General features: G+C 39.2%; 1 protein-coding gene and 1 long non-coding RNA gene across 3 annotated transcripts; one reads left to right on the forward strand and one right to left on the reverse strand.

Annotated features, from left to right (window-relative positions):
* Positions 1–218: 218 nt before the first annotated feature.
* Positions 219–2,786, forward strand: LOC146686772 (uncharacterized). The gene is made up of 2 exons (XR_014916321.1): positions 219–320; positions 2,124–2,786. It is a non-coding gene; the product is annotated as an uncharacterized LOC146686772 (long non-coding RNA).
* A 667-nt stretch (positions 2,787–3,453) lies between these two features.
* Positions 3,454–9,240, reverse strand: LOC146686773 (nanos homolog 2-like). Of its 2 annotated transcripts, XM_085438436.1 has the most exons (3): positions 5,509–9,240; positions 4,717–4,777; positions 3,454–4,231 (listed from the first exon to the last, which is right to left on the reverse strand). In XM_085438436.1, the coding sequence occupies exon 1, from the start codon at positions 8,109–8,111 to the stop codon at positions 7,611–7,613; it is 501 nt and encodes a 166-aa protein (XP_085294562.1). In that variant the 5' UTR covers positions 8,112–9,240; the 3' UTR covers positions 3,454–4,231; positions 4,717–4,777; positions 5,509–7,610. The 2 variants fall into 2 exon arrangements, with proteins under 2 accessions (XP_085294562.1, XP_085294561.1); XM_085438435.1 differs by having other exon boundaries at positions 4,717–9,240.
* Positions 9,241–10,239: the final 999 nt, after the last annotated feature.

The following is a 10,239-nucleotide window of genomic DNA, read 5'->3' on the forward strand; positions in this document are numbered from 1 at the left end:
AAGTGTTTGTGAATGAAAAATCAGCAATGTGGGATACTGTTTGTCCGTGATTTACACAGGGGGAACAAATTGTGGCAGGATCAGCCTGATATTATTTGTATCGCACTATAACTTCGTTGTATAAAGAGCTAACATCTCAAAAATGTCAGGAGTAGTTAGTCATTATGAGAAGTGTTTGTAAAATTTGCCACCGACATCCATGTGATCAACAACAGACACACGTCATTGCCCTTCGTGGTCTAAACCAATCAGAGATAGTCAGGGGCGGGACCTCTGGAAATGTCCTTGGTCCAGCTGAAAGTGCAGGTGGATAGAGAAAGGTGAGTAGCTTGAATGAAGCGATACCGATTCATTAAATCCTGAATTGAATGAATATAAATGTATTTTACCAGAAACGCCAGAGTCTCAGGCTAAAGCTCACAAAACTATTTCAACAACAACCAGCGAATGAGAGCAGGAAACGGTAAACACAGAGCGGACCGGCGCATCAGAATTAGCTTAGCCGCCGTCGGGGCTGAAAGCCAAAAGCTCACTAATTCTGATTCGTCGTGTCTGAATCGTCTTTACGTCTTTTTTGCGCAAGATTCTGGGCTGCAGGTTTTGTCTCTCTTCAACCAAAATTCACTAGGCCAGCAGCAAAAGAAGAACCAAACTATGCTTCACATTTGATAAATATCGTCGTTAATTCCCTATTACTTTTGCTGTTTTGCTTCCAACACGATAAAAACCACAGTTCATGCACAGCTCTCGCTCTGTACTTCAAGAAAAGTTTCCCATCTCAAACATCTGTTTTCCGCATTACTCATTCGCTTATTACCCATCAGTCTACCGTTGTTTACAGCGCTGGCGGCCGCTGTCTTTTCTTTTCTTTGTACTTAAATGACCTCGGACAAGAAAGAATAATTTCTGCTGTTCAATACTGAAGAAATGTAAACTTTTTCAAATTGGGTATAATTGCAGAATATTTTTAAGGTTATCTGCTATAAAATCCATGCCAGGAAAATCTCCTTTATGTTTTTTATTTTATTTTATTCTCAGTTACTTTGACACAACGGCATGTGCTGTGATGGTCACATCTCTGATAAAGTTTAGTGTCAGTACTGATAAATGATCAGAATTATAAGATCTCTCACTTTCTGAGTAAAAATTGCACCAAATCGAATCTGGACCTTGTGAAGCGGAATCAAGTGGATTATAGAAATCAGTGATGATACACAGGCCTTGTGAATATCCTAGGACCGACAGAAGTGGATATAACTGACCGTGGGCAATGAGAAAAGATGAAAAGAACGATTGATAACTTTTTTGTCAAGTTAAGGCCTGATCGATCTGAAATTCATAGCCAGTGCTCTGACAGGGAGCCATCAATCTTTGAACGCTGATTTGGGTGCGCCCAACTTTTTTTTTTTTTAATGGTGTGCATAAGAAAAAAAGTTTTGCGCACTCAGAGAGAGACAGTGACACTTGCTGTGGATTTGAAAAAAAAAAACACACAGAAAAACCAAAGAGAAGGACAAACCTCAACTCAAAAATCTTTAAAACGCCTTCATTCTTCTCATATGATTAATGAGAAGGAAAACGGGACACCACTGTCTTATAATTCCCCAGGAACAAACTCCTCTTTCTCTCATTTCAGACCTGTTTCAAATCATAAGCAGACACAACCAAAAACCGGCTCACCTAATCAAACCAAATCCCAACTTTAAGCCACTATCCAGTCCTGTCCCCCTTCTCTCCTCATACCGGTACCCACAGTTCAGACCCCACCTCAGGCCCCTTACTGCCTGAGGTGGGGTCTGAAGTATTTTCCAGCCTTATAAAGAAAGGGAAGACTGAAGTGGCAGACTGTCATGCAAAAAGCGAGCATCTCCTCCTTGCACTGCTTACAGTCAAATGACAAAATATGTGAACTCTTTTTAAACAGGAAAAAGGAAGAAATTGTACACCAGAGGGGGCAAGAAGGAGAAAACTTGAATATAAACTCAAAAGAAAAACCGCTGTTCCTTCCCTCCCCCAGAAGGCAGTAGAATATCATCATGTTAAATGCCACTTTTGGGGGGGGGGGTAAAATTACTTGACAAATATGTTTCTCTTTTTTGTTATTTCGTCCCTCTTTGTTACAGCTACAGGAGGACAATAAACAGAAGAAGGAGAGCGGCACCAAAGAGGCGAAAAAACGAAAGAGCGCACCACCTCCTGACACCACATCCACAAAGAAGTCCAAATGTACCTCCAGTGCTGAGGGGGACGACAAGGAGGTTTTTCTCCTCCCTGTTCGTGGGCGTGAGCGTTACGAGATGTTGAAGAAGATCAATGACGGTTTGGAGCTGCTTGACAAGGACAGCAAAAGCAAGTCAAAGGTCTCAGTGAAGCATGAGGTTCCCGTGCCCTCCAGTGGAAAGAGGCTGCTCCAGAGAGGAGAGAGGAGTGACAGCGACTAAGATGCCCATCACCTCAATTTCGAAAACAAATGTCACCTTTTTGTCTAAGCCTTTAGGATTATTTCAGGTTTTAAATGCCCATTTAAAAACCAAAATGCCATCCTGCCTCAGTTAAAACGGTTCCTGAAACTGTACTGCCTGATTAGTCACTGCACTGACATACTGTTGTGTTCAGTTATGTTTTTCTTTTCTTTTAAAAAAAAACAAAAAAAACAACAACCCTATGTTCCTAATTGGGTTAGAGCCGTTCAGCATGGTTTGAGTGAGATTAAGAATGATCCTTGTCATAACGAGTCACTGCTGTTTATTTAAATAAAGTTCAAAGCTAGGCTTGCAAAACTTGAATGGAATTTGCCTCTGATGTTGCTGTATTACTGTGCTACAGTCCTGTCGCACCATGTCATTTTTTAAAAAAGAAATGTATATATTTTGCATGATTGTCTGGGAAATGCAACCACCTCTGCGCAACCTTGATTCATATGCAATATGTAATCATGTTTGTGTAACATGAAAGAAAAAAGAGAAAAAATGATGATAAATGCAAAGACTGGTAACAGCGCTAAGAACCATAAAGCAAGAGAATTTTTAAAAAACTGTGAGAAATAAACTACACTGTAAAAAAAATAACCCTATTCAAATAAAAAAAAATGATGTCCAATTGTCACATCCAAAATATTTGGCTTTATAGAATCCAAATTGAGTCACTTGATATGACCTGATACTTTTATGTTGATATAAACAATATTACTAGACTTGACTGAAACTTTAAATTTTGCATTGATCCAAATTGATTTTTTTACATAGAACCATATTTTAATTATTGAACCAAGCTAATATATTGAAATTTAACCAACCTAATGTATTCACATCGAACCAAATTAACATGAACTAATATGTTTGTGTTGAAGCCAGGTAATTGATTTACATATATTCAAACTATATTTTTTACATTTCATTTCAGTTCAAAAATGCTCTGCATTTCCTATAAAAAACAAGACAGTTGGCCAACCAATTATTTCAAAATTATTTATTGTTCCAAACCATTTTAACTATAATCAATAGAGAGGATTAGTAATATACAGATTTAGTGCTACGGCAGAAATGATTAGAGAAATGTTTGTTTTATAAAACCTGCAATCTTTTGAAAACCAGTATAAAACCTGCAATCTTTTGAAAACCAGTATAAAACCTGCAACCTGTCTAAAACTGGCATAAAACCATTATAAAAACTATTTTTAAACCAATTTGCAAGTACTCAAAAATGTTTATATGTGCACTGTGCCTGTACAATGTAAAAAAAAAAAAAAAATCTACACATGTATCAATGAAATCAACTTAAATCTCCCTTTCAAATGGGTGTTCTTATAAATTTTGAATGTAGAATACCACTGCAGGCCAACCAAGCAAAATAACCAAGCACACATGCACATGCATGTGCACATACACATGCACACATGCATGCAAACACACTACTGTGCAGTGTTAAGTTCACAATTAAGTTTGCGAATCTTAGAGGTCATCTTGTTAAAGTCAAGCTCCATCATAATCTTTTGAAGAGCCTCAAAGGTGAACCTGAATCCTCGTGGATATTCCATATTAAGAGCATAACAGAGTCCAAAGACCATTGCCTCTCCAGCTGCCACAGAAGGCAACTCATTCAGGACTTCCACACCATCAATGATTATCCCGATGTCTCGAGGCTGATGTAGGAGGCTTGAGTTGTCCCTGAAGATGAAGAGTGCCATGGTTGTACTCTGCAGCTCTTCCTCAGCTTCATCTTTCTGGGATATCTTGAGGTAAAATATGGAACAAAATGTACAAGTGAAGAATTGAAGTCTGGCACACCTGATAAATCTTTGACCATAATAAACTACTATTTTGATAGTTGTTTGGTCACAGACTATTAGAACAATTATTTGACTAATCAGATTGTGAATTGCATAATCATTAAATTAAATCAATGGTGGAACATTTTCATAAATGTTCCACAAAGCCCAAGAAAAAAAAAGAAAACAATACAGAACCCTAAGATATTAACTTGATGAGTTGATTAATCGTTGCTGTCCTACATTAATCACTGCATTTAATAGCAGAGTTGTCAAATTTACATCAAGAGACTGCATCTCATGTAGAGACAGAACAGATATGGACATACCATGTATTCTTTTATCAAGTCCTCAACACATCAGCAAGGTGAATGAGAGGATAATGAGGGAGAGTCTAGATTATTATGAAATGTTTAAAAAGGATGTGCAGTGTAAATGCAAAATGATACCTGTTCAGATTAAATGAAAATGTATGCTTCAGCCATGGAATGGATGGAGCGATCTGTGGTTCTGAAAGCATACAGAAAAAAAAGAATAATGTTACTTCTCTATAAAACACATTACATAGAAAAACCAAGAAATACGTAACATGACATACCAAACAGTCTACAGACCAGCCATTAGCGACTAAGTTTGGCATAGGGTCAATTTTTTGCTGTTAAAATTAAAATTTCTTCAGAAAATGCACATTTTTCCGAGCCGCGCCTGAAAGTCAATTAAAGGAATTAGTCTTATGTCATTGATCTTATATGCTGGCTTGTTATTTCTGTCTCTAAATCATGCACATTAATAATTATCTTTTGCGCTCGGTGTACACACACATAACACATATTTATATGAAGAGAGACAAACGTGCGCGCACAAACACAAGCTTGTGTCTAGAAACCGCGAGCTCACCAGAAAAATTCAAACGAAGCGGAGCACGGAGTTATACTATGAATGTTATGAACTATGAACTTATGCTAGCTAGCTTTATCCACCACCGATGCATCGTGGTAACGCTAGCTAGTTAGGCAAAAAGCCGTTTTTTACCAGTATACTAACTTGTATTCCCGACTGTGATGGTCGGTTTCTGGTAACCAGTTCTAACGTTGCGCAGGATAGCTAGCTAGCTTATAGCTAGCAGCTACAATCATGCAAAAATTAGGGGTGGCTGTCGACCCAGCTTAAATGGGGTTATTTTCTGCGATTTTGGCAATACAAATTATAAAAGCTTTTGTAACACACTTGGCTTTACTTACGTTTATTTTCAGATGAAATTAATCAAAGATGTGACATGATGTTTCCAGCAGCCATGCAGAATAAAAATGGGTCCCGGTCTATTTCTGGTGGGCGTGTTCAAGTGCAAATCACTTTGACTCAAATTAAAGATATTATCTGTTCAACATGAAAAGAAATATATGTTTTGAGAGAAATCAAAAACTTTGCGTTGCGATGTTCACAATCCTGTACTGACACTATGGGCACATTTTTAGAAATCTATTTAATTCCACAGAAAGGTTAGCCACTTTAGTGTTTCACTTGTGACCTATTTATAGCTCACTGAAGATGCAACAATGTTCGGAGATAGAGAGAAAAAAAAAGAACTTTGGTGCAGGTGCAGGTGCAGTCTTTATGTAGCTTTCTGGTGACCTTAAAAGAACCTTTACGAAGCCCGTTGACAGGCCTTTAATCGAATGATCGGTTGGTTGATTGATAACAGAAAAAAAGGACACATAAGATGGACATAAAGGACTGAAAACACCAAGAGCAAAATATTGCATCGCACTCATTTATGTAGTTTATTTTTAGATTAGATAATTTTGCAAAATAACGCAGCAAAATAAATAATAAGAGCCGGGATGTGCAGACTATTTAGCACTGAAAAAACTCCGTCCATGTGAACAGAATCAGGTGTTACCTTACCTGTTGATTAAATATCAAGACTATTTAGCAATAAGCTTACTTTAAAGGCTCGTAATAGGTGAACTGTCTTGGTATAGTTGAGTCACGCAGAGTTCATGGTCCATGTTGTGTTACTTGTTGTTTGTGTGTGTGTGTGTGTGTCACCCGATGACCCCTGGCGCCGGAGCGTCTAGACTACATTAGAGATGTGTCACAGCAAAGAGCCGCACCTGCGCTCAAAGAGAGCACATACATAGAGGTGAGATGAGGATAAATGGATAGATGCGGTCCTTTTTCGAAGCTGAGCGCACAGTTGTATTTCCTGCACAATCACACACGAAGTGAGGCTGTGTTTATGCCGGTTATACCATGAATATACACCCTGCAGGCACCACTTGTTTGTCAAACTGTTTATGAAGCAAAAGTCACATTTCTGTTTATTCACAAAGCAAAAAGAAGGGGGGAAAAGAGGCGTAGGAGGGGGTGGAGCGTGCGCACTAGCATACCGGCGACGGCTGTTTCCTTTCACTAAAAGGAAAAAAATAATAAAATGTGTACTTCACGTTACGGTTAAAACTGGGGGTTTTTTTGTGTTTTTTTAATTTTTATTTTATAGAAACAATTTTTGCTCATAACCAATTGACAGGGGATTTCTTAAAATCACCCCGCAGTTCTTCAGCTGAGACACCTGAGTTAGAAAACACAAACACTGCAGCTGTCTTTGTACAAACTTGTACAAACTCTGTTTTGACCTTGTATACTGTATTTCCCCAGCCCCTCTATTTTGAAACTAAAACTATTGAACCTTAATTCAATTTCTCACTTCACATAATCGTTTCACTTTTGCCTTGAAGTGTTACTTTTAATTTAATTTAATTATTTTTTTATGACGCATGTTCTCTGGTGAGTTCAGGTACATCTGTAACTTCAAGTGGAAGAGTTGCATGTGAGTTAAAAATTTTCTATAATACCAAAAAAAAAAAAAAAAAAAAAAAAAAAAGACAAAATACTGACGTTTTTGTCGAATAATCTGTCTGACATGAGGGATAATATAGCATTTGCATTTTAACTAAAAGACTCGCGCACTGACACTATGGGCACATTTTTAGAAATCTATTTAATTCCACAGAAAGGTTAGCCACTTTAGTGTTTCACTTGTGACCTATGAAGTACCCCCGAAATTGTATCATATTAAACAACAACAACAACAATAACAACAACAATAAACACTCGAGGACTTTAAAGAGTTTAATTTTTTCCGAGGTTTGAGAGCGCTCACCCCGGCTCGGGGCTGCACAGATGTGATGGATGAGAGCTCCTTGCTGCAGACTGCAGCGGAGTGTTTGACAGTCAAACTTGAAACAGTCTTTGGAACTGAAACGGTCTCTGCCAACACGAACACATACCCCAAACAGTTCGGTAAATATGTACAGTTTCTCGCAGCTTCAGTTTTCAGCAGCTACCAGAACTTGCCTACCGTCTGCATCCTCCCAGCAGCCTCGCACTTCATCTGCGGGCAGTACTTGCGTGTGTGAGCGCTGTCACCGGTGGCTTCGCAGATCGGGCAAGTGTAGTTCCGGAGGACGGGGCAGAAAACTATCCCGTCGTCTGATTTGAGCTTGTGAGATAGGTACACCCTCGGAGTCTCCCCGTTCTGCTTGCATAAGCGGCAGTAGTCCGAGGATGAGGCGCTGCTGCTGGTGTCCGACGCGCTGCTGGTCGGACTGGACTGTGATGAGTTTTTGGAGGATTTCTTCCCCCGAGTGGAAGTGTGGACCTTACTCCAAGGGGGCGCTTGTCCCTTCTTTGGACGCTCGGTGTCTCGGTTATCAACCTCACGGTTGCTGCACAGTTTCTCGAACACTTGGCTCAGATTCATGTAGTCGTGCCACATGTTAAAGCTGTCCCCACCAGTGAGGATCGAGTTCTGGACCTCCAGTTGTCTCGGCATTGTGGTCATTTTTTGGCAGAAGTAAAACTGAGAGTGTGTTTGGAGCGCCTCATATTTATAGCTCACTGAAGAAGGTTTTAAAATGCAACAATGTTCGGAGATAGAGAGAAAAAAAAAAAGAACTTTGGTGCAGGTGCAGGTGCAGTCTTTATGTAGCTTTCTGGTGACCTTAAAAGAACCTTTACGAAGCCCGTTGACAGGCCTTTAATCGAATGATCGGTTGGTTGATTGATAACAGAAAAAAAGGACACATAAGATGGACATAAAGGACTGAAAACACCAAGAGCAAAATATTGCATCGCACTCATTTATGTAGTTTATTTTTAGATTAGATAATTTTGCAAAATAACGCAGCAAAATAAATAATAAGAGCCGGGATGTGCAGACTATTTAGCACTGAAAAAACTCCGTCCATGTGAACAGAATCAGGTGTTACCTTACCTGTTGATTAAATATCAAGACTATTTAGCAATAAGCTTACTTTAAAGGCTCGTAATAGGTGAACTGTCTTGGTATAGTTGAGTCACGCAGAGTTCATGGTCCATGTTGTGTTACTTGTTGTTTGTGTGTGTGTGTGTGTGTCACCCGATGACCCCTGGCGCCGGAGCGTCTAGACTACATTAGAGATGTGTCACAGCAAAGAGCCGCACCTGCGCTCAAAGAGAGCACATACATAGAGGTGAGATGAGGATAAATGGATAGATGCGGTCCTTTTTCGAAGCTGAGCGCACAGTTGTATTTCCTGCACAATCACACACGAAGTGAGGCTGTGTTTATGCCGGTTATACCATGAATATACACCCTGCAGGCACCACTTGTTTGTCAAACTGTTTATGAAGCAAAAGTCACATTTCTGTTTATTCACAAAGCAAAAAGAAGGGGGGAAAAGAGGCGTAGGAGGGGGTGGAGCGTGCGCACTAGCATACCGGCGACGGCTGTTTCCTTTCACTAAAAGGAAAAAAATAATAAAATGTGTACTTCACGTTACGGTTAAAACTGGGGGTTTTTTTGTGTTTTTTTAATTTTTATTTTATAGAAACAATTTTTGCTCATAACCAATTGACAGGGGATTTCTTAAAATCACCCCGCAGTTCTTCAGCTGAGACACCTGAGTTAGAAAACACAAACACTGCAGCTGTCTTTAACTCGCGAGGGCAGTCATGGACGCAAGACCTGCGTCTCATCACTGTGTGCGTGCTTTATTTATACTTCTCTGTGTGTCTGTGTGTGTGTGTGTGTGTGTGTGTGTGTACAAATACAACAGAGTTATTCTAAGAATTCAGAGCTGAGGTTCCCCTTTTTCTAAATCTGCATGTTCTTACAGTAAGAGGAAGCTGTAAGTTGTTTATCATACAAGAGTTTCATGTCAAAAGTCACGTAGACATTTGCTTAGTGATAAATATTGTGTAAAGTGATAAATATTTTTTTGAAAACAAATTCTTTGAAGAAGTGTCCCTCACATCTTCCCACCTGCTTTCACTGCATAACAGCCCACCCTAGTGAGACAAGACCGAGTAAAAGAGCCTGAAAGGAGTTCAGAAGTGCCCTCAAGCACCAATTTTGCCCGCAAGCACCGCAAGATCCTTTGTTTTTCACAAAGATAACTGCTAGACTCCACGTACAGTGGTGAAGATGAAAATTTGCCACAGACCACAGCCACAGTCACGGTGTGACAAATAAAGCCAATAATTATTTCCCAGTTTGTTTGTTTTGTCATCAAATTGAGAAAATGTGTGTTTAATGAACTATTTGTACAATATAACATATATCAATAGGAGTACAAAAGGTCACAAAGGTCAAATAGTATTCTCAAGTGTAAGCTCAGTAATGGTCAAAATATTGCGTTTTTGTGACTGAAACTCATTCATGCATTTGTGTCATCACGCTTAGATTACTGTAATTCCCTGTTTACTAGCTTGGATAAATCATCTCTCTCTCGCCTCCAGACAATACAAAACGCAGCAGCCAGACTACTAACTCGCTCTACCAAGCGTGTTCACATCACTCCCATCTTATATTCTTTACATTGGCTCCCAATAGAGTTTAGAATTCGCTTTAAAATTCTTGTTTAAACATACAGAGCACTAAACGGCTCCAGATTACTTATCCAAGCTTCTTTTAAAATACACTGCTGCTT

Source organism: Copadichromis virginalis, linkage group LG18 (genome assembly GCF_057382275.1).
Source record: "Copadichromis virginalis isolate Kocher_CV1m ecotype Utaka linkage group LG18, C_Virginalis_male_GT1.1, whole genome shotgun sequence".
NCBI lineage: Eukaryota > Metazoa > Chordata > Actinopteri > Cichliformes > Cichlidae > Copadichromis > Copadichromis virginalis.